Raw genomic sequence first — 25,711 nt, 5'->3', positions numbered from 1 at the left:
TCCTCGAGAGCCTGACGAAGCTGATCTTCGGTATATTGAGGCATTATATATAGAAGAAGACATGTGCAAAAGATGAGCCCATTTGGACGCGAATTGAAAATGTTGTGATAAAAGGAGGTTGGGGGTGGGCATTGGGTTGTGGTGGATTTTCGCGTTTTTGTGGGTGCCAGAAACAGGGGGGTGCCAGGAAGTGGGTATGTTGACTTAGCTTCAATGGCCCTTCCCAGTCCTGGCGTTGATTGATTTGAGTCATTGTATGCGAACAAGGCTGAGCAACAATTTATTGTGCGAAATCGGTGTCCAAAAGTTGAAGGGAGAATTGGTATTTCCTGCGTATAAATCCGAATGGAAATACTGCATGGCTTGGTGCGGGGTTCGTTTGCGTACTGGTTTGCAGAGGAACTCGATCTGGATAAATGGCTGCCAAATAGCGTGAGAAGAAGAGAATCCAATGCAACAGTGAGTAGCATTCTCTCAAATTAGTTGCTTAACTTGATAAGAGGAAAGCCATGACTGCAATTGCTTAGGAGGCCCCGTTGATTAAGTCCTATCAGATAGCTTTAGGTTCCGTGATACAACACGTTACGTCCGTGGTCGTAAACTTTGCAGGAGCGAAAGTCGAAAAGGCATCGGAAAATCTGGAGGCGCTGATTTTATTGACACAGTGGAATTATTCTTATGCACCGTCTTTCTAATACTGTAGTAGATCTTCTGACTTTTGCCTTGTGCCCGACCTCAGCAATCAAGTAGAGATTCAAAGATAAACACCAATTCGACAAGTCCCGCGCATGCAGTGAGATGGTACGACAGCTCCGCCTGACTACGAGGATGGAAGCGGAACGGCACAAGTCCAAGCTACCATGCGGGCTTCCGGTTAATTTGGTATGTGAGCATGGACTGATCGATACAGGCATGTGAACGCTGATGGCTGGTTGGTTAAGGTAGTTATTGAATATGTGGCTGATCACACGACGCCCGATGTGCCAGAGGGTACGTCTCGACGAAAAAGGATAGATGATAAGTCACACAACTTGAAAGCTGACACACTGCCTTCCCTTACTGATTGTGGTGGCCAATGACGTCTCATGTAATTTGCTGACACGGTGACATCAGGCAACGGCATAACCTCACACAGCTTTTGGAACTCCGACGTGACGGGGTTCTCGATGGCGGACCACTATGTGAGGGGAAAAGAGCCTGGGGAACCCTGGTGGTAGCCATGAGCAAAGACGGACAACTCATAATATGGATAGTGCTCTAAACTGGCAAATCCCTAGGAGCGGGTGGTATATATACTGGAAATCAGCCCCTGCTCTAGCCCTATCTCATATTCACTATGGTCCTCTTTGCGTTCTGCGGTCACTTTTATACGAACCTTCCAAATATCTGATATGGCTTCCAAATTTGTGGTTCAATGGATCACATCCGATGTCTACTCCTTCGCACTCCCTGTGGCTGATGACCCATTCCGTCATCATGCTGGGGCTAACTCTCACAACCATCATACAATGCACCCATGGGGTGATGAGATTTCTGTCGGTACCAAAGAGTTCGATGCATTATATGCCGAAGGAAACAACAAGTACCTTTACCATCTCTGGTATTCTGATCAGCTGACGCCTTTCATGGCGACTGAAGTCTTGAAAATCGAGACACTCTCAGCCGAGCTCTTGGCTAAACTCGGCTATGTGTTACAAAAGATGCTCAACTCCAATATGAGGACTGCTCTCGGCACGCCAGAAGGGAAGTTCGTTGTTGCCAGTATTCAGTCTATTTTGGACGACGCTACTAAGGTGTGCAAGGACCCTATCTTCATCAGACTCAGTGCGACATCAGCCAAGGACAGCTTCGCAAACGGAGCACCTACTGCCAAGCCGGATCCTCTTCCGCCCACCGCTGAAGTTGTTCTCGGCCGTCTTCTCACAAGTGGTAGGGTTGCTGGCCGACTGCTGGCTCTTGCGGACGGAGTCTGGAGCGAAGACCCAGGTGAGGCCTTGGTAGTTGAGCGATGGTCACCGGAAATCAGGCTTGAACATGAGCTCCGTGTCTTCTGCTACAAGGGGAAAGTCACTGCTGTCAGTCAAGATATTTGGTGGGAAAAGAAAGGATGGCGTGAGCGCTACTCGGATGGCCTCGTGGAAGCCGTGGTTGATGTATGGAATAACGTCAAAGGCCACATTCCCTTTGACACCTGCACCATGGATGTTTTGGTGTCCCCGCCGAGTCAGGATAGTATTAGGTGGGATGCCAAGGTCATCGAGTTCAACGGTTTTGGGCCTCATCTCAATACTGGCAGCGACTTGTTCCACTGGATAACCGACGCTAGTATTTTGCAGGGCGAGAGCGATGAGATCACGGTTCGATTTGTCGATGATTGGGAAAACTCCGAAAGCGACACAGATACCTTAGCTGTAGGAGATCTCACTCTTTCGGATACAACGACGGTGGAAGACAGCGAACCAGATTGGATGATGCTGGAGAAGGAGATTCAGGAAAAGTACGCAGACGACGGTAAGAATGAGGCTAGGCTCGAGCTTCTGGAGAAGAACAAGCTCCCTCTTGGTGGACGCTGGTGTAGTGCTTATTGATTTCTATTTCCTTCCATGCATGCGGAAAGCCAGGTTTCCTGTTATCATATTGAAGACCCAACAACGTCTGTCACCCTAGTCCACCCACCCTTAAATCAAATATTTCATGCAAAGTGAGTGACATAAATATTGACTCTACATGATGGAGGGGGTGGGTAAGCAAGGAGTGAGCAGTAGACCCATGTCACTCACACGTACCGGTACCACAGCACTGAACCAACGCCCAGTTCTGCTACAGGGGGCCTTGGTGCGCCGTACAAGGCTAAGCACAAGGGGTTTCTTGTTGGCATTGTCTATGTATATGACCTTGAAAAATACACCCGAGCCCCTCCTCTGTACCAGCTGCGTATTTTGTTCAATCTTTCAACTGACGGCACTCCATCCGGGCCCGGTGGATACGTACAAAAGCGTTTTAAGGGATCCGACAAACGATCCACTCACATTGAAGTTTTCCAACATTTGCATCAAGTTCCTATGTCTCCGACCTTAATCAACGGAAACCCGTTACCGCAAATATTGTATGGTACGGCAAGAAGACGACACAAACCATGTCCTGATATTGGGACCGCACTCAGCGTGGGATATCGAGGCATCGATACTGCAGCTGGCACTATACATCATGACGAGACACTTGATGGTCAGGCCACATCGGCTTTCCTTCTTGCACAGACAAATGAGCAAGATTCGGTCGGACGAGGTGATCTTTTCCTTCAATCAAAGTACATTCCAACCCCGAAGTCTGCTCATCTGAGGAGTACAGGCCAGGAGCAGCCAAACACTGAGGCACCTGCTATCCTCGCTTTGGAAAGTGTCATGGGAAGCTCGACTCGACTGAAAGTAGATAGCATTGACTGTTACTTCGTCAACGCCTCGAGGACCCCCACTAGAACAATCATGGAAATCTGGCTCGCTCTGGAGCAAGTTGTGGACCGTGGGGGCATCCGATATCTCGGCCTTTCGAACGTCAAGCCGCAAAAACTGCGCTCAGTACTCAAGAACTCGCGTATAAAACCAGCATTTGTGCAGAACTGGTTTCGCAAAGAGACAGGATACGATCATGATGTGGCCGTCATCTGCAAGGAGGAAGGCATTGTCTATCAATTATTTGGCATCTTTGACGCTAGCAATTCATGGCTGTTGGACAGCCTGCCGGTGCAGTACAGGGCCCAGAGAAAGCACATCAGCGCCCACGAAGCTCTACTACAGCAGATGGTCGAAGAAACAACAGCATCCGGCTGGAATATCTGTGTTCTCGATGGCACTACCGACAAGGATCACATGGCTGGAAACCTCGCCGCTGTTGAACAAGCAGACAACCGGAGTGCAGATAAGAGTGGAATACTTCTTGAGCTTATCGGGTGGAAATGACGGCCGAAGATCTGACCAGAAGAGAGGACTGAACCGCAAGACTTTTTCACGCACTTCGCGTACAGCGCACCGGCATCAGCTTCAAATGCTCCATGATATTGTTCGTAGTCACGCCGGTCAATTTTGACGGTCTTGTTCTGTCAACCACTGAACCTTTATTTTGCCCACTTCAATGCAATTTTTCCTTTCCCATGATCCAGGAGAAACTGTGCCGCGACGCGAGCGAAGTTTGTGGCTCCTATCATCAGCGGAAACAGTTGGCTGAAATCAGCACACTGGTGAACACCCGAAATGTTGTTCCAATCCAAAGTCTCTTCCACCGCCGCAATAAACAGTCCAAGCGCAAGCATGCTTCCAAAAAGCTGCCCTGTAGAGATAGTAACATCTACCCGCTGATTCTGGCGAGTCGAATTAGGCGTTGGGTCGTTCACGCCGCCAAAGATACGTTGATTCATGTTGATGTTGTTGTCGAGACTATTGGAAACCCAGCTTATGAGTATTATCGCCTGGGCGACTAGCAAGAGTGTTGACACTAGAAGACCCAAGATGAAGCCTGCGCTGAGGAAGAACCGAAACCACCCAAATAAAGCCACAGACGTGAAGAAGAACGCCCTTTCCTGGCATACGGTGCGCTCGAGCTTCCCAATGCCGATGAACAAAAACCATATGCCGTATGAAGAAATGATAGCGTTGAGAAGCATATCGCCTGCGGTTCGAACACGACGTCGTGGAGGTTCTACGACACCATTTTTCGACAGGACGGTGGAGAAGGCCGATCGATTCTGCAAGGAGGAAATGCAGGCACCAGCAAAACAAAAAAGCAGGGCAATGTAACCTTCAATTGTTTTGAGCCCCTCGCTCGGTCTACTGGTAATGAACATGAAGCCGCATGTCATGGCCAGCTGGTACGTGCTGTTGGCGTCCTGCATCCCTTCGACAGCAGGCTCATAGAAATTCTGAGCCAGTATCGATGTACACCATTGGAGGTAAACGCCGATCCTTACGCCCAAGCCATAGATGTCGCTATTTCCTTCGAAACCGCTTTCGCAGGTCATGTTGTCAGCCGTGTGAAATGCCTTCCAAAGGCCAGTTTGGGGCGGGTGTCGGGATGGAGCTAAAGGGGATATTCAGTGTCACGTTGCTTGCCGCAAAAGAGCGCTGCGTCTGGGCCAAGCACTTATTTATCAGAAGGCAGGCCAGCCGGCCTCGCATATGTGATGCAGGCTGACCACCCGTTCCCGATGAGGGTGACACACCCTCCTGCACTAAGATGGAGCGCAAATCCTTAGAGAGGCAGTATTTCATGCGCCACGTTGCCTTGCCAGCGTATCCCATCATCGAAGTAGTTATATTGGAGAACGCATTTCAAATCCAAGACAGCAACTATATGACGCTTTTGTTTCTCGAAGTGCATATTATCATGCCTCGCACTTCGCTGCTTTAGATCTCATCGCTTTTCTTATATCGAAGTTCTTCGAAGTCTCGATTAAGTCTTGTTTCCAGTTTCTCCGGCCAAACATGATAGCCATTGGTAGCCATGTAGTTCTACACAACATCTCCTATGGAGAATAATGATGAGTTCAATTAGCAGCAACTACTGATATATAGCCACTCCTTTAGCCAAGGTAGTCTCATTAGTTGTTGTGATGAAAATAGACCTTAAGGAACATCAACCTTTTGTAATAATCATTCAAATCCTTTTTAAACCCTCCTACGGTTTTTGTTTTCTTTCACTACCTTACGAAAATTCATATCTTGAAGTCAGGCCATTAGCCTCCTTACACACCCGGAACTCTTGAAACAACCATGCACTGAGACGACGAGGCAACCAATTTTCTCACTGCACTGATGCCTCATTCAGACATCTAACACGCAACCCGGCCTCTTTATCAAGCACCGAGGGCTAATGTCTCTTCTCTAAGAGCGGAAAACCTGGCCCATCAAAGACTAGTATTGAACTTCCATGAAGTCTACCTTGGCTATATAATGCTCCAAGAGTTGTAAAATTCCATCAGGGCGTTGGTTTCTGGTGGAACTGTACGGCAAGCAACGTCGTGAGGACTGTTGGGGGCCATCCAACTCTGGAATTATGCGAACAGTAGCTGGTTGTGTGCTACCTTAGTATGTACTTCTTGGTTGCACACTTGTGTTTGCCCGCTTCACATCCCGGGCGGAAATCGACACCTGATGCAGCCCTGAATGGGAGAGGTTAGCGTCTATCGCATGCGATAACTGCGCCACTGGGCAATGTCGTACGTGCTATGACCATGGCCTCACTCATTGGTATGATCATTCAATATTGTGCTACATGAATTTGGTACGGAACAAGGACTTTGTGCATAGCTGATGACCGCACGTGTGGCTGTAATCGAAGCTATCCCCAGAGAGTAGGGAGCTGTGCGCGTTGATATGGCTATTGTTAATCTGTATCTTCAATCTTCAATCTTAAGTCTCTCGAATTACTGTCACATTCCTTTGGCTACATATGTCTACAATCCAAGCAATGCATTGAGATCAACAACACTAATGCTAACCTGGTTGGTGCTGCTAGGAGGCAATCTTCCACCGCCAATAATAGCCAACTTGCTACCATCATCAAGCACCGCCAGAGCACGAGAGTAAGCATTGGGTTGAGGAACAGCATACTCGACCCAAGCGCTAGCATCACCCAGAGCCCGGTTGACGAAGATGTTCGACTGGCTGCCGCCGCTAAGCACGATGGTACCGTTGACGCCACCGACAGGGGACCAGACAACGTAGGGGGAGCTAACGGGGCGGGTGCCGGAGGTGGAGATAAGCGAGATGCTGGGGGCGGCGAGGATGTTGAGCGGGTCGGCCGTGAGGCGGTAGTGTACGCGGCAGCCATCGGTGCCGCAGACCTCGTAGGCGAAGATGAAGTCGTCGTTGGGCAGCTTAGCGATGACGGGCATGCCAGGGCGTGCCTCGTAGGCGTTGTCATCGTGGACATCGTCGACGATGGCGCTCCAGGTCTTGAGGTCGGTGGTGGTCTGGTGGGACAGCTTCTGGCCGTACTTCGTGTCGCGCTGGTCGGCGTAGTAGATGATGAGCTCGCCGTTGTGGAGCCTGCGTGAGGAGGAAGTGGTTAGCAATTACCCTAAGATGAACGTTTCGTGAAGCTAGACTCAGACTTACAAGAAGTGAGGCTCCCAGACGGGGGTCAGGCCGTTGTTGGGCAGGGCCTCGCCTCCGCTGGCAACACTGCTGAGGAACTCCCAGTTGGCACCGCCATCAGTGCTGACGTAGACATCGATCTTGGTCAAGCTCAGATCCGTCGGGATGCTGTTACCAGCGAGCAAGATAGTGCCGGCGGGATAACCAGCGAACGCCTCCGGAAGCTCGTAGAGGAAGGGCTGGTAGCGCAGACCCCAGCCATTGACGGTGTCCTGAACACGGCCGATCTCAGCCCAGGTGGCTCCGCCGTCTTGAGAGCGGTAGACGGGAAAATAGACGATGGGAGGCTCGGGGGAGTAGTTCTCCCAGGTGGCGATCAGGTCGCCCGAGTCCAGCTGGATGGTGCGAGCGTACAGGACGCGGGGGTCAACCCAGCCAGCGTTTGACGGCGGGGAGAAGATGACATTGTTCGAGATGGTTCCGGTAGCTTGACGGGCCTCGACTGGGGTTGGGACGGGGCTCGCGACAGCCTGGCAGGAGAGCAGACTGGCAATACCAGCAATGGCGGCTCCGAGGAATTTCATGATGTGTTTTTCCGAACACTAATCTCGTGGAAAATTTGAGAGATGACGAGGCCGACGGCGAGAGAGTCAGGTGCCTTGAAGGAGGACGAGAGACGGCATTGCTCGAGCAGCGGGGTATGTTATATACGCCGCCCACATTGAGCTTCGAGTGAGGGGATACGATGTCAACGCCAAGACAATGTCAACCTGATCATCATCAATAGCTTCGCAAGCTCGGAGGAAAGCTTTCCTTGATTTCGTGACTCGTAAACGAGTGATGGTAATCCACCCCCAAGACGGTAGGTTGGCCGTGTTGGGGTTAGCTGACAGCACATGCAGGTCCGACACCGTGATCATTGGCGCGTATGGTGTGTTTTGTTTTCGCAGACAGCAATGTGACCTCATAGAAAGGCCGTCACATCGGACAAAAGCTCGCCGAGGGCAGTGTTACATTCCCCGCGTCTTAGTTCATTGCCGTTGAGATCTGGGGATTTGTGTGGGGATATCCCAGCCATGTTTATGGGTGATTGCCGAAGCTTAAAGACGCGCGCCAATGAGGTTGAATGTTCTTCGGATCCGGCCGGGGATCAGCAAAATTGAAAGACTTCACAAGTATGGAGTACACGTGCAACTGACAGTTTGGGTTCTTGAACTGCAACTTCCAAGGCCTAAGGTTTTATGAAGGATTTGGTAGAAATTCGTTTAAACGTGTCTCTTTGGGTCCAGTTGGCAATCAGACCCGCAAATGGCGTAACCTCACGATGCCGCGCTTGGGATCATGCGATGCCCGTCACACCACAGGAGTAGGTAGGTCCGGACCGGGGTAACGAGACTCTTGAGCCGAGGTATCGGGACAACGCAGTGCAGTTGGTTTTTGGCAGCTTTCCTTTCCGTCAGGCACCAAACATCGTCAACACATCGATCGTCAACATCCCTGTGGAAGTCGCATACCTTATGTACCTTGAGTGATGTTGGATCTAACTGCGCATTGCAGATCTTTCGGGCTTACCCGGTCGAATAATCGATGTTTCCAGTCTTTGTTGCCCTCAAACTATTGTCTTGGCTTGATCCGCAACTTTACGAATGCGCTAGGTGAAGATCACTGACATTGAAAGCCTGGGCCATGACTGACTCGACTTTCGAATTCTGTCTGATTAATTAGGACTGTCGATGTCGTTCCCAGCAGCTAGAAAAGTCTCGCCTGTATTTTGATGTCAATGGCGCGGAAATACCAATCCAACGCAAATGTCAAACTTGGAATAGATGCTTTCATGCAGCTAAACTACCTATGAGACAAGTAAAACGCCGAATTCAGCTTATCGTTCACTCATTCGACACAGGTATCATAGAGTCACTCGACAGATACAGTCGCTGTCTCTGTGTACGATATACGTGCAGAGGTTTCTTGATTGTAACATTCATGGGACGTAGTCCACACCGAGTGCTTGGTACCCCTTTCTCACAGGCCAAGCGTGATGGCTCTTCCACTCTTCCAGCACTCCAACCAATGCTGCTCTCTCCCACTGGTCGTTGAAATAGTCCCCGTATAACATTATTCCTATCCCTGCAGTGGTCAAGTTTGGCGGTGCTCTTAGATGATGCATAGCTAGGCCACATAACTCTAATGTCATTTCTCGGACTTGATGTTCGGCCTCTCGATGTGCTCGCCGGTTGGAGACTTGTCCACTGGGAGCCCAAAGTTGTCAGCATAATCCTCAAAAATCATGAAGGATTCATAGAAGCGTAGTGTAAAGTAGCTATCTATTTTGGGAGGCAGGGAAGCGTCTGCATACTGTAGACTAGGATCTTCGGCTAGGAGAATCATCCTTGCCAAGATAAAATGCTGTAGCGCAGTAACTTCCACATCGGAACCGTACCAGACCAAGGGGAAATTTTCGCCTTGAGACCTGTCCGCTGGCCTCTGCATTATGGGTATAAACTGCCGCGTACATTCGACAGCAAGGATGCTCTCTTCAACCCTCAGTCTCTCTGGACGGTATACGTCAGTCATCGTAAGGGAGTAAAGCTCGGCCCCAGACGTTTTGCGGTCTCTCAGAAAAGCACAAGTGAAAGACTTACCCCACTCCCCTTCGATCCTGTCTCCCATCTTCCACTTGGCCACCTCCGACATAAACCATATCAACCGATTAGCAAACGACACTTCACGGCCCTGGTCCGGCCTTGCCGTGATCTGGGGCGATCGCCCCAGCGTGAGCGCAAAGTAAATCTCCTGCCTCACCGCCACCCAGTACACGGCGCTCAAAAGTCCAGACCATCGCGATGACGGAGCGGCCCTCAAAATTGCCTTTGTGATATCGATAAAGTTGACATTGCTATTCGCATTGCCATAACTTGTCCCATTCCCGTCCCCGTTCGCGGTCCCAAAATCTGAACTCGGCGCGCTTTGGGATTCTTCGGGATCCATCTCCTCAAACTGGCGAAGAATGAGCGCTGCGGCGGCCAGATTCTCGCGGTATTCCTCGTCCTGCGTGCTTGAGACCTCGTGCAGTGCGGGTATGCAGCGGAGCATATACTCGAAGGCACTCTGCGGCGTGAGGTCAGGGAGAAGCTGGCGCTGGTAGACGACGACACCGCCACCCCCTGGCTCTGATCGGAATTTGGGATGTCGACATAAATGGCGCGCCGCGACGGCGAATATGGCGTCGCGGAGGGGTTGGCACGAGCGTGCGCGTCTCACAACGACGAGCTGGAAGTGCCTCTCTTCGTCGCAGAGGTCGAACTACACGCGAGAAAAGGTTAACGATTGTACTTTCTTAGGTACCGTTGCAACTGTGTGGCACGTAACCCATTGAGATAGCTCTTCTACGAAGTACCGCAGTAGGCAAGCTTCTTGGATGCCCTCGGGTAGTGGAGCATTTGGTATATTCCCCGCGAGATCATGGTCTTGGGTCGTGGTGTGGTAACTTCCGGCGGAAGGAGAAAAGTGGTCGACGCTTTGAGGTACAGCATGAGGACTGTGAATTGATATATCGTCTTCTCTCAATCGCACTCTCCCAGTTGACAAAGCTGTGTTTGACCAGGGAGAGGCCCCTGATGCTCCTGACCCAGCTGGCGAAGCAGGAAAAAAGTGTCCACCATCTTGCGGCGCAGGCTCGGTTCTTCGACGTTTAGTAGGCGTCGGTATTGGTGGTAGAGTGTCTTCGACCCCCCTATCATGGTTCACGAGCACCGGTGCCTCGGAAAGATTTCGACTAGTTTCGTGTAAGATGGCACTCGCAGCAACCCGAGTATCTGGCAATGATGGCTCATGACTGACAGGAGAGTCGTTGCTGCTGTCCTTCTCCTGAGTCGGCGTAGGAGTGCTGTTCGGGGCTCGACTGTCGAATCGGACTTATACGCCAGTCAGAATGTTGAGATCGATGGCATCGCCCCAGGGTAACTCTCTTCTAGGTAGCTAAGACTTACAAGCTCGAGGCCGACTGTTCACCCAGCGCTGCTCCCGAGAGAAGGCCCCGTCATAGTTGGCAGTAGAGCCCTGGCGGAAGGAAGGTCGTCGCTCAGGACGGAAGCACTCGACGTTGCGCTTCTCGCATCTACTACAACGGGGTTGCTGGTCATCGCCTAAAGTGTCGAATCATTGTCAGATACCCAGAGAGACTTCAGATGAGTTGCCCAAGGTTGTGAACTAGGATCGTTTCCGACCGAGAGTCATAAACCCAATCTCAATCCCGGCAACACAGCTTCAGATAATAAAACTCTACGCAACTTACACTTCTCATGTCGCTCTGTTTTACCCCAGATAAGTTGACGTCAGACCAGTGGAACCCTGAACAAGGTCACGAGGGTATGGAGACACGCGCACGCGCGCGCCCGGGCACATACCTTTGCATCTTGCACATGGCTTCGTGGCGCTTGGCATCTCCCGCGGGGATGAGCGCGGGGCACTGCTGACGCAGATTGACCACGGCTACAGCTTGCTGGTCCTCTTCAGGTTGATCTGACAAAGTGACACCTGCTTGTCGTCGCCGGCCGGTGGGATGGGGATATTATGTCGTTTACCTCTTCGAACTCGGAAGGGCAAGTCTCGCCTGGCTCGTGGTCCGTGATCCAGGAGCTGTGGAGAGTCGAAATCGTCGGCGACGGCTAGGATAGGCGGACGAAGAGGAAGATGGTGGAAGAAAGAAGCGGAGCATCGGCGACGCTTGCTGGAAGAAGTAATCTCAGAAGTGTGGAGAAACTTGGCTTCGCCGATGCATCCGTCCGCTCCCGTGAAACGTGGTCGGCGCAAACAAACAACTCTAGTCCACAAAGATGAACGTGCATCAAGCGCCCTCGGTCTTCGGACAGTACACAATACAAATAACCAAACCAAAAACATGCGGTGTAACTCTTCATAGAAAATAGGACCAACCGGTCTTATGTGTTTAATCTACCCCGCACCCCCAAGCCCTCTTCCCCCACAAAGTTGCCGCCAACTCTGGAAAGGCGATCTAAATCTGGGGAAGAGAGTAGTGGATTACCGTTTCTAGTAGGAGGCGCCGATGGAGATGCCGAGTTTCGAAGGTGTTGGAGGGCTCTACGAGACTCTTGTCCGCCGGCGTTGGGATGGCGTTCGGTGTCTTGGGACGAGTCGTTCAGAAAGTGTCCATTTGGCTTGCTGGAGACTTTCCGGAAGAAACCAAGAAGAGCAAGAGCCGCCGATGATAAAAGAGACCGTATTCACCCAAACCTCCTCGTGGTTGAAAGCTGAGCTGTATTGCTGTGGTCTCTCTACCTTTTATCCATACATGTACCTTGACGGATTGCGAGATTTGAAACCCAATTGACTCTCTCGAGCCCCCAAAACACATCACTTCTCAAAATTTTCGCAATTAAAACAACATGGCCGGAGAAAAGCTCAACGTTGCCGTCGCCGGACTCGGGCGCATGGGTATGTCTCGCCCCTCATTCCACCGAGGGGTAGCTCTCATAGCTACCTCAGCGAAGGAGCAAGCTCTACTGCTCAACTTAGGCAACTTCAACATGGACTGACCATCACTGAACTATCTAGGCCTGCGACACGCCAGACACTTTGCGACCTTGACACCAAAGGCCGACCTCATCGCCGTCAGCTCGCCGGTGCAAGCTGAACTCGATGCCGCCGTCGCAGAGTTTGGTCCTCTGCGGACGTACCTCGACTACGACGAGATGCTGCGCAAGGAGTCAACTTTGCAAGCCGTGATCGTCGCCAGCGCCACCACAGTACACGCCGAACAGGCTATCAAGGCCATCGAGAAGGGTCTACACGTTCTGTGCGAGAAGCCTCTCAGTACAAGCGTCGATATTGTACGTTAATACTTGACATTCACTCCATGCTGCCCCTTGGAAATAGCAGAGTTGAGAGACTAACTTCAGTCTCTCAGTCACAATCCGTCGTCACAGCGTACGAAAAGTCCCTCATCAAGAACCCCAGTCAGAAGGTTATCTGCGGCTTCTCACGTCGATTCGACGCATCTTACCGAGATGCCTTCACACGAGTGGCTCGCGGCGACATCGGTGCGCCATCGGTCTTCCGCTCACAGACGTGCGATAAGCTCGACCCCTCCGGCTTCTTCGTCGACTACGCCGAGTTCAGCGGTGGCATCTTCGTCGACTGCTCTATCCACGATATTGACCTGGCGCTTTGGTTCTTTGGAGAAGACAGCGTTGTGAAGAGTGTGTCTGCTATCGGCATCACAGCTGTGCAAGAGGGTTTGAGGAAGCACAATGATAGAGATAACGCTGTTGCTGTTGTCGAGTTCTACGTAAGTTCGCCCATTGTCCCTAGACACTCTGGTAGATCCAAGCTAACCACATGCAACTACAGGGTGGAAAGATTGCCCAGCTCTTCTGCTCCCGCATGATGGCCGCGGGCCAAGAAGACACGACCGAAATCTTCGGTACAAGCGGCAAGGTCGCCGTCAACACACAGCCCCAGCTGAACCTCGTCAACCTCTACGAGCCCACAGGTATCCGTCGCGAGATTCCTCCCGACTACTATGGCCGCTTCCGCGAGGCCTTCATCACCGAGGCCAACGAGTTCACTGCGTGCTGTTTGAACAACACCGAGCCGCCCATGAAGCTCGCCGGTGCTGTCAACGCCGTCAAGATTGGTTGCGCGCTGCAGGAGAGTTTGATCACTGGGAAGAAGATTGATTTCGATGAGTCAGGCAAGCGCATTGATAGTGCTAAGCTGTAGAGATCGAGATGGAATAAAATGAGCATAGAATCGCGCGTCTTATGTAGTGGATGGGAACGTAGGCGCGTCGATGTTTGGTGACGACATTAGAGCTACTTTACTTTGAGGAATTGATGATGTTTCAAAATCTTGCATGTTCATAGTCGCGTGGGGGGCATGTGTGCTCGAATTAGACATGTTTGATAGTAAAAACAACGTGGTTCTTCGTCATTATCTCGCCCTTGTCATGATATCGGGTGGGTTCCGGGGTCACGGGGCCAGTGAGTTAATAATTGACTCGGCTTCGATCTATTTCTTTGGTCTTCACGCGCGTTCTAATCGCAGTATCGCAATCCACAATCAAATGCGCCCTGGTTAATGAATGACGTAGTTTCAGATTCCCTTGTAAGTCAGCACATAAATGTCAATTAGCGAGAGCCTGAGCTCTCAGCTGGTTGGCGTTTGGCCGAATGATCCATCTTCAAAGCCCCAGTCGACCCCATCATCGCCCACGTCTACCAATTGTAACTCGAACAGATTATATACCCATGATTCCACGTTGGAAGGCCTACGAAATCGAAAGCAGCAAGTCGGGAAAATTACTTATTCGGGAGCGAGCGGGATCGGAGTAGGGATAGTCCTTGGCACCCTCGTGCCTGAAATTCCCTGATTCGTTGTTGGTGGTGTCTGACACCGCCGCATTGGACAGAAACCCGCGGGATTCTCCAACAGGGCAACTCACTCCTAGCAAAACTCACATTTGGTTGATCTTTGTCGGAAGTTGACCAAGGCGCCTCGAAGAATCTTCTCATCGCATTCAGAGCCCATAGAAATGCTGGGGGATGAACCCTTCCTTAAGAGGTCCCATTTGGTATGCGTGTTGTCGGAAATCGAATCCCGCGGGTTATGTAGTCCGCAAGGGTGATCACCTACTCCAATGGCCTAAAGCAGAGCGATGAACTCCAAGGATGTAACCCCGGGGGGCAAGAGGCTCCGGTTTCTCTCGACGGGCGCGGGATTGTATCCCGACTGACCCCGGCCCCAGCACAACATATTTGGCAAGATGGGGCCCATGTCGTCATAGCAGGTTGATTAAGAACAACCAAAGGCTTCAATCCAGTTTCCTCAAGTTGACAACAAGTCCACAACATTGGTTGGTGCTCGGCGGACCATTATTGATCCCCCTTGGCGAAGTCTCATCAACTCAGCGCCCGATTCCCCAACTCCAGCCAACCAAGCACCCTTGTCCAGGCTCCTTTTGTGTCTCAGAAAGTCAGAATATCGCACTATACTTAGAATGGACATTAGCGTCACGGGGCGGCTGAGGGGGCGGGCAAGGCCTCATCGCCGACGGATTCCTGAAGAGGAAAACCTTCGGCCAAAAGACCGCTGTCATGACGCCCAGCCGCAGCCCGCAGACAGTCCAAGCCCAGGCCTAACCAATGAGATATTCGCTGTCTTTGATGATGGTCTTGGACCTGACTCTCAGCCCACTGTTTGCCTTCTTTGCTCACCACGTCCAGACCGAAGCCTCGAGTGCGTGCGAGTCACCCACACAACCCACCGTAACCCTCCTCCCGCATGCCCTTCGCCGAAAAAGGCCTCGAAGGTTTACACAACATGGAGAGAGACTCCACCTTTCCCCGTGGGGGAGAGATGCAACCTGAGGGCCGTGTGTTCCACTCTGCCGGTGGAGAGCGTTAATGCTGCCCGCAGTCTGTCGTCGCCGGGAAATTGACAGATAGTCCTGGCACGAACCCTCGACGCCCTCAGTCACTCACGCAACATTGTAGACGCCCCCCCCTAGTCTGTAAACGGATGGGGTTCCCCAGAAATCCGGTTCTTGTCGTGTCCCGGTCTAATACTGCGCTACCCGTTGGTAGTCCATCTACCTAGTTCTCAACACCAAGCCCCCCAGAAAAGTATTTAGTATATAAGAGCCTCTTCGTCTCGGCTGACTTCTGATCTTCGTCCCATTCTGACCCCATCATCCATTCTCAGATACTACCTTCCGCGGCTGTGATTGCCTCATCCCCGTGGTCTCATCCTCATTCCTCCCTAGAGCACACATCAACACCCATCGGATCGCAGCCATGGCGACCAGCTCAGACTCCCTGAAAAAGGCCAAAAGCCTCGACAACCCTGAACACGTCGAGGACTTCATCGACAATGTCGAAATCAACCTCAACCCCGCCGAGGATGTATCCTACGGCCGCAGTGGCTTCCGCGGCCTCGCCGATTCTCCATACGTCGGCGGCGCCGCTCTCCTGGCTTCGCTCGGCGGCTTCTCCTTTGGCTACGACCAGGGCGTTATCTCCATCATCAATGTCATGAAGCAATTCCACGACGTCTTCCCACAAGCCGCAACACCCTTCGGCAAGGGCTTCATGACGGGCATGCTCGAGTTTGGTGCGTTCCTCGGGTGTTTGTTCATGCCTACGCTCGCCGACAAAATTTCCCGTAAGAGGGCGCTAGCGGCCGTTGTGGTCATCTTCAATATTGGTGCTATCATGCAGACCGCTGCGCCGAATTATGGAGTTTTGGTCACTGGCCGGACTATCGGTGGTATCGGCGTCGGAACACTTGCAATGGTGAGTTGAAGTCTCTCTTGAATCCGTCTTGTCTCATGGTGAGAATGAACGCTGGCTAACGAATCTCGATGACAGGGTTCTCCAATCTACATTTCCGAAATTGCACCACCTAACCTTCGAGGTACTCTTCTTGTGCTCGAATCTGTCTCCATCGTACTCGGGGTCGTCGTCTCCTTCTTCATTACCTACGGAACCCGTCACATGACCGGTGAGATCGCCTTCCGTCTCCCTCTCGGTCTTCAGATGGTCTGCGCTACCGGCCTCGGCATCGGCATCCTCTTCTACCCCTATTCTCCTCGTTGGCTCGCCCTCGTCAATAGGCCCCAGGAAGCTCTCGACTCCCTCGTCCGCCTCCGCCGACTGCCCGCCGACGACCACCGCGTTCAGACTGAGCACCGTGGCATCATCAGTGAGGTCGAAGTGCAGAAGATCATGCAGGAGAAGTACCATCCCGGAAAGCGTGGCCTGAGACTCGAACTCGCTGGTTGGCTGGACCTCTTCTCCCCGCGTCTCTGGCGTCGTACGGCGGTCGCCGTCGGCGTGGCCGTATTCCAACAATTAAGCGGAATAAACGCGTTTATTTACTACGCCCCGACCTTGTTCCAGTCCCTCGGACAGTCGGAGGAGATGGCGCTCGTCATGTCCGGTGTATTCAACGTCCTACAGCTCGTCGCCGTGTGCGTGTGCTTCTTCGTTATCGACAAAGTGGGACGCAGACCGCTGGCAATCTTCGGTGGTCTGGGCGGTGGCACCTCATGGGGCATCATGGCAATCCTCACAGGTGTATATTCCAAGAACTGGAGCGCCAATACCGCTGCGGGCTGGGCCGCCGTCGCTATGGCCTTCCTCTTCGTTCTCCTCTATGGAGTTTCCTACTCCCCCCTGGGCTGGGCCCTCCCGGCGGAAGTCTATCCCAACTCACACCGCTCCAAAGGTGTCGCCCTGGCTACCGCAACCGTGTGGCTTTTCAACTTCATCGTCGGCGTCGCGACCCCGCCCATGATGGACAAGCTCGGGTTCGGCACCTATGTCTTCTTCGGAGCCTGGTGCTTCCTCTCCTCCGTCTGGGCCTTCTTCCTCGTCCCGGAGACCAAGGGCAGGACGCTAGAGCAGATGGACGAGGTTTTCAAGGATACTTCTGCGCAGGAGGAGAAGGATATCATCAGGCAGCAGATTCTCGCTCAGCGTGCGCAACCGCAAGGCGGTGCTGGTGTGGGGGGAGCCAAGTACTCTGTTTGATCAAGCATAGCAACATCTAGTTACGGGAGGCGTTTCTCATGGCATCACTCTAGGCAGGCTTTTGTTTTGATCACGTTTGTACATTTACTAGTACGATTACGGGCTATGGGATATGAATATCAAGATACCACTTCAAACTCACAAGCATTCTCCCCTGAAGTGATTTACACTGATCAGAATAATCTTTGAATTACCTATGGCACTAATGTGGCGTTATTGAGTGGCCAGCGAAAGGGCGGGCTATGGCAACACCGAGCCATTTGACCTTTGTGTGGTCTCAGCAGGATGCGGGCTCGTGGCCGAAATTGGCACGTTCATACATGTCAGGAACACATTAACTGACTTGAATCGCGGCACAACCTGAAATTCTTCCTTTCAGCCACAGGAGCTTGAAGGAACCGGCCAAGGACAGAGAAGACACGGCACTCACGATCCGGCAGATATCCGACTGCACAAATCCTGGAGACGCCGCTTACATTTCACCCCTCGTCATTGGGTTGCTCCTGAAACGCTACACTTTCTAGCCAGACTTCGCTTTCGCTGGTGGACAGAGACGAAATTACCTATTTTGGTAGGCGTCGGCGATGGTCTTGGACTGATCGACGACCGGCCCGCCCTTTTCCCCTCATCACCCCAATCTCCTCCACACATCCATCATGCATCCCCGTACGCGGGGGAAGGGGCGGCTGCGCCGAGTAATGGCCGAAGGAACTCCAATGACTTACACGCTGGCAGACAGACCAGACTGGCCCCTCAAGAGGGGCCAACTGAACCATTTCCCCAGATAACCCGCTCATTCATCCCGTCGGTCTTCTTCGGACGGCGTGGAAGAAGGTAGCCCCATGATGCGGGTGAGAGTCTTGAGGGAAGCTGTGGCCCTCGCACCTTATGCGCCACCGAGAGTTGTACTCGCGTCTCAATCTCTCTTTTCGTCAGGAGAGGAAATATCTACGCGAGGTCAGTGGCCTTGATACGTCGCAAAGGCATCTCGACATGTTTCCTGGCGGGTTCACGACGGAATTCATATTCCTCTCGCCGTGAGCAGTAGATGGTATTGGGTCCATGGAGGATAAATAGCATGGCATCTGCAGAGATGAAGTCCAGAGGCTTGATCGCACCATCAAGAAGTCAACTCGCCAGACCTTCGCCCTCGAAACACCCACAATCTGTCGCATTCGCAACACATCAGCAGCTATGGAACCTCTCAGAATCGCAGTGGCAGGATTAGGACGAATGGTCAGAAATTCTTATTCGTCACAATAACACGAAGAAAAGAGCCCCGGCTGACAACAAACATAGGGTCGTCGCCATGTTCAGAACCTCATCTACCGCGTCCCGAGAGCCTCTGTAGTGGCAGTTTGTAGTACCGAAGCCCACGAGCTGGAGTGGGCGCGCTCCTTTGAGGAATACAAGGAGTTCAACGTCACAGTGTACGGCTCGTATGAGGAGATGCTCTCCCACCCGGGGCTTCAAGCTGTGTGGATCTCCACCAGCACCGATGTCCACGCAAGCCAAACATTGGCAGCTATTAAGAAGGGTCTCCACGTGCTGTGTGAGAAGCCCTTGAGTACGAAGATGGATGAGGTACGATCAGCTTTCATCCCATTGCGACCTGACAGACATCATTCCCGGGCCTTGGGCTAATCTCTCTCCGTCATATTAGATCGCAGCCTGCGTCGACGCCGCCAAAGCCCGTCCAGACCTCAAAGTCATGGCCGGCTTCTCCCGCCGCTTCGACGCCTCCTACCGCGACGCCGCCACCAAGATCTTCGACAACAAGGCCATCGGCAGCCCCTTCATCGTTCGCTCCAACACGTGCGACCTCCTCGACAACACCGGCTTCTTCGTGCGCTACGCCCCGCGCAACGGCGGCATCTTTGTCGACTGCGCCATCCACGACATTGACCTCTCGCTGTGGTACCTCTCTGACCCGGTTCCAAAGTCGTGCTGGGCGACGGGCACGCTGCAGCACCACCCGGAGCTCGCGCAGATGAACGACGTCGATAACGGCGTCGGCGTCGTTGAGTTTTGGGGCGGCAAGATTGCCTACTTTTACTGCTCGCGCACGCAGGCCCACGGTCACGACGTGTGTACCGAGATCACGGGCACTGAGGGGAAAGTCTCGGTGAATGTTGTGCCGAGGGCCAATAATGTCGTTGTGGCAGATAAGCTTGGTATCCGAAATGAGGTGCAGCCTGAGTACTGGCAGCGCTTTGAAGACGCTTTTGCGCTGGAGGCGAATGAGTTCACTGAGTCGGTCCTCAGGAACAAGCCAGTTCCGCTGCCTCTTGAGAAGGGTGTCAAGGTTATGGAGATTGGCCGCGCTTTGCAAGACGCTCTTCTCACAGGAGAGGTTCAGAGGTTTAATGAAAAGGGAGAGCGTATCTAGAGGATAGAGGGGGGTCCCATGATTAGGTAGATTGGAACAATTGCAATACATGCTCTAGTTGAATAGAAAGTTCGAATACTCAGGTACTGGCTTCGAGTCCCAAGAATAACTTAGAGGCAAGCGCGCTCGCTCGAAAGGCGAATTTCAGTGGGGATTGAGATCAAGCCAACGGTTGACACACACTTTCAAAGCTCAGTGGACCGGGAGATACCCTACCTTTTGCAGTGCGGGAATGATACGTATTTTCCGGCCTCGGCCAACTCCCGCTCGCCGATCACCCAAACTCCACTTCACCGGGCTCCGGTGCTGAGGCGGTCCACTTTTCCGGTCAGCGTCGCCCGGGCCCCCCCCCCCCCCCCCCCCCCCCCCCCCCCCCCCTTTCCCCCCTCCCCCCTCCCCCCTCCCCCACCCCCCCCCTCCCCCGGTCCCGGGGCGGGGGCGGCCCCCTTTCCCGGCCCGGGCCCCCCGGCCCCCCCCCCCCCCCAACTCAGGGTCATCCAACTGTATTACCAGTAGCGGAGCAACCTTATTTCGAATTCATCTGTCTGTTTTCTCCCTCCTCTGAGACCATATTCAGGAGGTTTCCTCGAGTAGCATCTTCATGTAGCACGAATCCAAATACTACCATGTTAGGACCGACCTGCAGGTTGTGACGCCCGATGAGTTTGGGCCCTCTACAAGATCATGATGCGTCAGCAACGGCTCTCTCCTATATTCAACCGGATCCTTCGTCAGCAGCCAACACACCATTTTGGTAGATTGAGCTTTGCCGAGAACGTATTTCCGTTGGTGTCGGCCGCAAGGAGGAGCACCTTCCGGCACCTCACATTTACGAGCTGCACTGGTCCTCCTGATGACCACATCGATACTCCGATCTGCTTTAATTCCCTGCTGCGGTTGTAGAGATACGTCTTTCTATATGTCTTTTGCAATGATAGTACAACTTCGAAACAAACTAACGAAATATCCAGCTGGCTAGTACATAAAGTACCCATGAATCTCTAGCTAACTGGTAGAAAGTTTACTTTGCTGCCTTCAATCTGACAATTGTCTTCATCGTCCCACAAGCATTCAATATCATTATTTCCAGTGGAATACTATGCATCCTCTACCCACCATCATCCTCGCCCTCGCAACCGTGGCGGCTGCTCAGAAAGTAGGCAACCTAGTCCAAGAACAACACCCAAAACTCTCCTGGCAAAACTGCAGCAAATCCCCCAACGGAACCAATTTCTGCTCCACCATCGACGCAGAAGTCGTTCTCGACGCAGAATGGCGCTGGATCCGCAACGCAAACAGCATCAGCAACTGCTACACCGGCAACCAATGGGACCTCGCGCAGTGCAACACGACCGCCTCCTGCACATTAACCTGCGCCCTCGAGGGAGCAGACGCGCAGAGCTATAGAGACGGGTACGGCATCACCACTGGGGGCAACACCCTGTCGCAAAAGTTTGTGACGCAATATGCCTTTTCTTCCAACGTCAACTCGCGCATCTTTCTGTTGGAGCCGGGTGGGACGGATCGGTATCAGACTTTTGTGCTGATGGGGAGTGAACTCGCTTTTGATGTTGAGTTGTCGTCTGTTGAGTGTGCTATCAACAGTGCGCTGTACTTTGTGGCTATGGAGCCTGATGGTGGCATGGCGAGGTATCCTACTAATGAGGCGGGGGCGAAGTACGGGACTGGATATTGTGATGCGAGTTGCCCGAGGAGTAATCGGTTCGTCGGGGGAAAGGTGAGTATCTACTTTATCATGTTTATTTGGCATCTATCATTTTGTGTCTCGACTAACTGGGCTCACTGATGCAGGCAAACGTCGAGGGTTGGGTGCCCTCAGAGACAGACCAGGTCCGTGGAACAGGGAATAACGGCGCTTGCTGTGCTGAATTTGACGTCTGGTAAGGATCTTGGTACGCTTTATCAGAAGAAAGGACTAAAAGCATGTCTCGAAACTTCTAGGAACTCCAATGCTCACTCATACTCCATGATCTCGAAACCTTGCGTCGACACTGGCTATGAGGTCTGCCAAACTACGGACTGTGATGCTGCCAACACAGGGGGTTCGGGTCAAGTTCGATGCGACAAGTTCGGATGCGACTACAATCCATACAGACTTGACGAGATGGAGTTCTACGGCAAGTTCAAGACCGTGGATACAAGTAGGAAATTCACGTAAGAAACTCTCCCGATGGCGTCGACCATACTGTCTTTTCCAGAGTCGCACAAGATCCATGAGTGACTGCTGATACGAATGATACGAACAGTGTAGTGACACAGTTCTCTGAAGAAAATGTCAGGCAATTCTTCGTCCAAGATGGAAAGAGAATCGAAACACCCGCGGCATCTTATCCCGGATTTCCAAACACCAGTGGCCTAAGTCCCGACTACTGCAAAGCTCTGCCCACGAACTTCCAAGATCCCGAGTACTTCGCTCAAGTCGGCGGCTACTCGCGTCACAATGAGGCCCTACGACGCCCCATGGTTCTGACAATGTCCATCTCGAATGATGTGAGTCCATCACCAGTCACAAGAGCCCTCGCCCTTCTTGAAGGGGAGCTAATTTTGTCAACCAGCACTGGGCCAACAACCTTTGGCTCGATTCTACGTTCCCGCCGGATCGTGCGGGTCTTCTAGGAGCGGAGCGAGGACCTTGTCCTTCATGGGGTAACGGACCGGAACCTCAAGAGGTTGAGAGATATTATCCTAATGCGTAAGTATATGGAGGAGTCGGTACGAGAGACTTTTTCGGTAGCTGATATTTCGATAGTAAAATTGCGTGGTCCAACATTCGGTTTGGACCTATTGGGACAGCAGTGTAACTTCAGTCGAGAAATGTCGAAAGGGAACTTGAGTTCGACAATGCAGTGGATGAAGATCTAGACTATAGTCAAGGGACAGAATCTGGTCTCTTCATTAACATCTTCAACACGTAGTTGGTACCACGGTATCGATGGCGTATCTCCATAGTATGCGCTCATTTCCTTTTGCATGTAGGTATCTTTTCTGAAAAGACATCGTTGAATGTACGAGCATGTTCACTACGTGCTTCTACGCCAGAAACATCATTGACACTGTCGCAACTCCTTCCCGTCAACCCAATTCCCATGCAACCCAGCCCTCAACCTCATAGGCACCTTCACCACCGCCGCAGGCTCCGTAAACCTCTTGGTATCAATAACATGCAACTCACTCGACACAGTCCCATAATTATTCACAAGCCCAATCAAGAACCCATCCCCCTCCTCCGCATCCTCCCCCCTCGGCACAAACACCGGCTCCTGCACCATGTGCCGCGACCCAGGATAATACACCTCCAACTTCCCACTCTCGTGATCAAGATGCCCCAGCGAATTATACAGCGGATGCCCCCCGCCCAGCACGGGCATGATGGCAGGGAAATCGGTGCCCAGCGAGGGATCCATCATGTCGAAGAAGCTGTGCCGGTGCGGCTTGGATAGCACGCGCTCGTCGATGCGCGGGAACTCCATGTCGTGGCGGAGGATGGGCGTCGGCGCGGGGAGGTCGAGGGCCGAGTCTGAGTTGGCGCGCGGGTCGAATTCGAAGCGGACGTACTCGGCGCGGATGTCGTGCGGGTCTGGGGCGTTGCCCTCGGCGTCGGGCCACCAGAAGAAGACGTTCTTGTCTGTGAGGGGCAGGTCGAAGACGATGTTGCCTGAGGGGGTCTCGTAGGCGTTTGTGGTGTGGCCTGGAAAGGCGTTTGGAGCGCGGAACCACTTTGAAGTAGAGAGAGATGTGGTTAGCTTTTAAACTCAGAGCATGGCGAGGAAAGCGGTATGGTTTTCACCTTTACGTCGGTTCCTTTGGCGCCGCGTCTGGGTAGGACGCCTAGATAGAAGGGCACGTTGGGATCCCATTGCCAGTGCTCCCCGCCCGCCTTCAACCGATCGATATCACATATCTGTGGAATCATCGGGAATAACACCTGGAAACGAAAGTCAGCAAACAAACACACTCGAAGTCTTCTGCTTTCCCAGTAGCCCATACCCAATTATCCGTCACGGCACAATCATGAATCATGCCAACAACAGGCGCAACAAGCCAAACAGTCTCGAGAAACTTGCCGTCAGGGGCGATACTAAAATAACAAACATCAGGCGTTCCGTCACCCTTTGCCTCGTACCCGAAACACACAAGCTCGCCCGTAGCGGGATCCAGCTTGGGGTGCGCCGTAAAAGTACAGCTCGGCAGCTGGCCGTCAAAGTCGCAAAGCCCCTTTGTTTCGAGTGTGATCGGGTCCATGAGATATGGCGGCGCGTCCTCCTTGATGGCGAGGAGAGACTTGTTGAAGTAAAAGATGTTTGTGTTGGCTGTGGTGCGTACTTTGAATTCGACGGCGTCTGTGTATTTGTTTCGATATGCGCCTGTAATCATTGCCGGGAAGCAACGTGTCAGAGTCGTATGAAGTCGTAAGATCTTTGTAGAGAGAGGGACGAATGTGATTAACTAACCTGCGAGAGCTCGATTTGCCTCTCGTTCTCGGACAAACTTTCCTGTTCGCACGTATTTCTGTTGAAAATCGACGTTGCCGCTGTGAAAACAGAACGCTGATACGTTTCCATCGCCATTAAACCACTAACATCGAATCAGATGTATTCCCAGTTTTCAAAACAAACATGAAATGTTTCACGGCAAATCAGAAAGTAATCGCAAAGAAAGAAATTGATGCATCGCGACGCAAATACATACAGGGTCATTCTCAATGAACGGCGGAAACTGAGGATCCGGCATCACTCGGAAGAACGTGCCGTCCAGCTCGGCGGGAACGGTGCCGACGACCTCCAGATTCCGAACCTCGCCCTCGAAGCGGCACGGCTTCATGAAGGCCGAGAACTGGGGCCGATCCGGGAAGGATTTGGCGGGTGGGTCTGCGAGCGAGGCGCGGAAGTGGCCCGCCATTGTGTGATCTGAGCTGTGGTTCTTCGGGTGCGGTTGCGGATTTACGGTGTCGGTGGTGGTGGCGCGTGCAGGAGCGTGGATGTGGGTGGGTGGGACAAGAAGAACGTTGTAAGGAATTTACAAAGTTGGGCAGGATACTGGAAACCTCGAGACGAGGGATGAAAATCTATTTTGCCACGATGCGGAGAGGAAATATTTAAACCTTTATTCTATTCCATCATTTGAGACGATGACCACGAGGGATTGGTATCAAGTTTCGTATCACCCGCAAGCGGCAAATGTGGGATGGCCAATATCCCCGCCATGTGAGCCCGGGAGCCCCACTTTACCCCGGGCTGCACCCCGACGACTACTATTTTTTGTCCCGACAGGCTTCCCGCTGTCGTGGAATACCTAATGATAGCGAACTGATGATCATTCAGTAACATGCCAGGCGCAGAATTCTTAATTGCCGTGTTTAAACTGGATACCAATTGGCTGATGCGGGCTTGGCTATGCCAAATGCCAAGGCTGCTATTGGTCCAACCCGTCCAGCCGCCCTATCTCCCCGGGCCGCCAGCTCAAAGTCCGCGGCTGGAGAGAATTTGTAAGCGGAGACGGCATATCAAACAAGCGCGAGGTTACCGTGAACGATGATTTAAGATGCCGTCACGTCCTGTATAGAGACATAGTTCTTGGTCCGAACACCTCGGGAAAACCCAAGCGTATGGGTTGGCTGATGTTATGTTACGTTCTAAAGCGGTCAATAAACTCACTATGCTATA

At 52.4% G+C, this 25,711-nt stretch overlaps 10 protein-coding genes across 10 annotated transcripts; 6 read left to right on the top strand and 4 right to left on the bottom strand.

Annotated features, from left to right (window-relative positions):
- Positions 1-1,508: 1,508 nt before the first annotated feature.
- On the top strand, positions 1,509-2,588 carry CTAM01_08872 (uncharacterized protein; the record flags this gene model as incomplete). The annotated part of the gene is made up of 1 exon (XM_060524892.1): positions 1,509-2,588. One exon carries the CDS (start codon positions 1,509-1,511, stop codon positions 2,586-2,588), a length of 1,080 nt encoding a protein of 359 aa, XP_060380583.1.
- An 894-nt stretch (positions 2,589-3,482) lies between these two features.
- Positions 3,483-3,956, top strand: CTAM01_08871 (uncharacterized protein; the record flags this gene model as incomplete). The annotated part of the gene is made up of 1 exon (XM_060524891.1): positions 3,483-3,956. One exon carries the CDS (start codon positions 3,483-3,485, stop codon positions 3,954-3,956), a length of 474 nt encoding a protein of 157 aa, XP_060380582.1.
- Positions 3,957-4,111: 155 nt separating this feature from the next.
- CTAM01_08870 (uncharacterized protein) lies at positions 4,112-5,011 on the bottom strand (the record flags this gene model as incomplete). The annotated part of the gene is made up of 1 exon (XM_060524890.1): positions 4,112-5,011. The coding sequence occupies one exon, from the start codon at positions 5,009-5,011 to the stop codon at positions 4,112-4,114; it is 900 nt and encodes a 299-aa protein (XP_060380581.1).
- Positions 5,012-6,445: 1,434 nt separating this feature from the next.
- On the bottom strand, positions 6,446-7,672 carry CTAM01_08869 (glycoside hydrolase family 93; the record flags this gene model as incomplete). Its single annotated transcript, XM_060524889.1, has 2 exons — positions 6,446-7,040; positions 7,110-7,672. The coding sequence occupies 2 exons, from the start codon at positions 7,670-7,672 to the stop codon at positions 6,446-6,448; spliced, it is 1,158 nt and encodes a 385-aa protein (XP_060380580.1).
- Positions 7,673-9,278: 1,606 nt separating this feature from the next.
- On the bottom strand, positions 9,279-11,391 carry CTAM01_08868 (uncharacterized protein; the record flags this gene model as incomplete). Its single annotated transcript, XM_060524888.1, has 5 exons — positions 9,279-9,640; positions 9,731-10,391; positions 10,929-11,002; positions 11,078-11,233; positions 11,385-11,391. The coding sequence occupies 5 exons, from the start codon at positions 11,389-11,391 to the stop codon at positions 9,279-9,281; spliced, it is 1,260 nt and encodes a 419-aa protein (XP_060380579.1).
- Positions 11,392-12,493: 1,102 nt separating this feature from the next.
- Positions 12,494-13,829, top strand: CTAM01_08867 (uncharacterized protein; the record flags this gene model as incomplete). Its single annotated transcript, XM_060524887.1, has 4 exons — positions 12,494-12,542; positions 12,663-12,937; positions 13,015-13,395; positions 13,458-13,829. 4 exons carry the CDS (start codon positions 12,494-12,496, stop codon positions 13,827-13,829), a joined length of 1,077 nt encoding a protein of 358 aa, XP_060380578.1.
- A 2,072-nt stretch (positions 13,830-15,901) lies between these two features.
- CTAM01_08866 (hexose carrier protein) lies at positions 15,902-17,638 on the top strand (the record flags this gene model as incomplete). Its single annotated transcript, XM_060524886.1, has 2 exons — positions 15,902-16,399; positions 16,475-17,638. The coding sequence occupies 2 exons, from the start codon at positions 15,902-15,904 to the stop codon at positions 17,636-17,638; spliced, it is 1,662 nt and encodes a 553-aa protein (XP_060380577.1).
- Positions 17,639-18,832: 1,194 nt separating this feature from the next.
- CTAM01_08865 (myo-inositol 2-dehydrogenase) lies at positions 18,833-20,027 on the top strand (the record flags this gene model as incomplete). Its single annotated transcript, XM_060524885.1, has 3 exons — positions 18,833-18,874; positions 18,938-19,222; positions 19,302-20,027. 3 exons carry the CDS (start codon positions 18,833-18,835, stop codon positions 20,025-20,027), a joined length of 1,053 nt encoding a protein of 350 aa, XP_060380576.1.
- Positions 20,028-21,126: 1,099 nt separating this feature from the next.
- CTAM01_08864 (glycosyl hydrolase family 7) lies at positions 21,127-22,849 on the top strand (the record flags this gene model as incomplete). The annotated part of the gene is made up of 6 exons (XM_060524884.1): positions 21,127-21,765; positions 21,840-21,928; positions 21,990-22,202; positions 22,295-22,538; positions 22,604-22,740; positions 22,798-22,849. 6 exons carry the CDS (start codon positions 21,127-21,129, stop codon positions 22,847-22,849), a joined length of 1,374 nt encoding a protein of 457 aa, XP_060380575.1.
- A 243-nt stretch (positions 22,850-23,092) lies between these two features.
- CTAM01_08863 (9-cis-epoxycarotenoid dioxygenase 1) lies at positions 23,093-24,947 on the bottom strand (the record flags this gene model as incomplete). The annotated part of the gene is made up of 5 exons (XM_060524883.1): positions 23,093-23,764; positions 23,836-23,973; positions 24,036-24,412; positions 24,500-24,623; positions 24,738-24,947. The coding sequence occupies 5 exons, from the start codon at positions 24,945-24,947 to the stop codon at positions 23,093-23,095; spliced, it is 1,521 nt and encodes a 506-aa protein (XP_060380574.1).
- Positions 24,948-25,711: the final 764 nt, after the last annotated feature.

The sequence above is a fragment of the Colletotrichum tamarilloi genome (assembly GCF_030869305.1).
Source record: "Colletotrichum tamarilloi strain Tom-12 chromosome Unknown Scaffold_32.1, whole genome shotgun sequence".
Taxonomy (NCBI): domain Eukaryota; kingdom Fungi; phylum Ascomycota; class Sordariomycetes; order Glomerellales; family Glomerellaceae; genus Colletotrichum; species Colletotrichum tamarilloi.
Note: the sequence above shows the minus strand (reverse complement) of the source record. Positions and strands in the feature narration are given on the sequence as shown.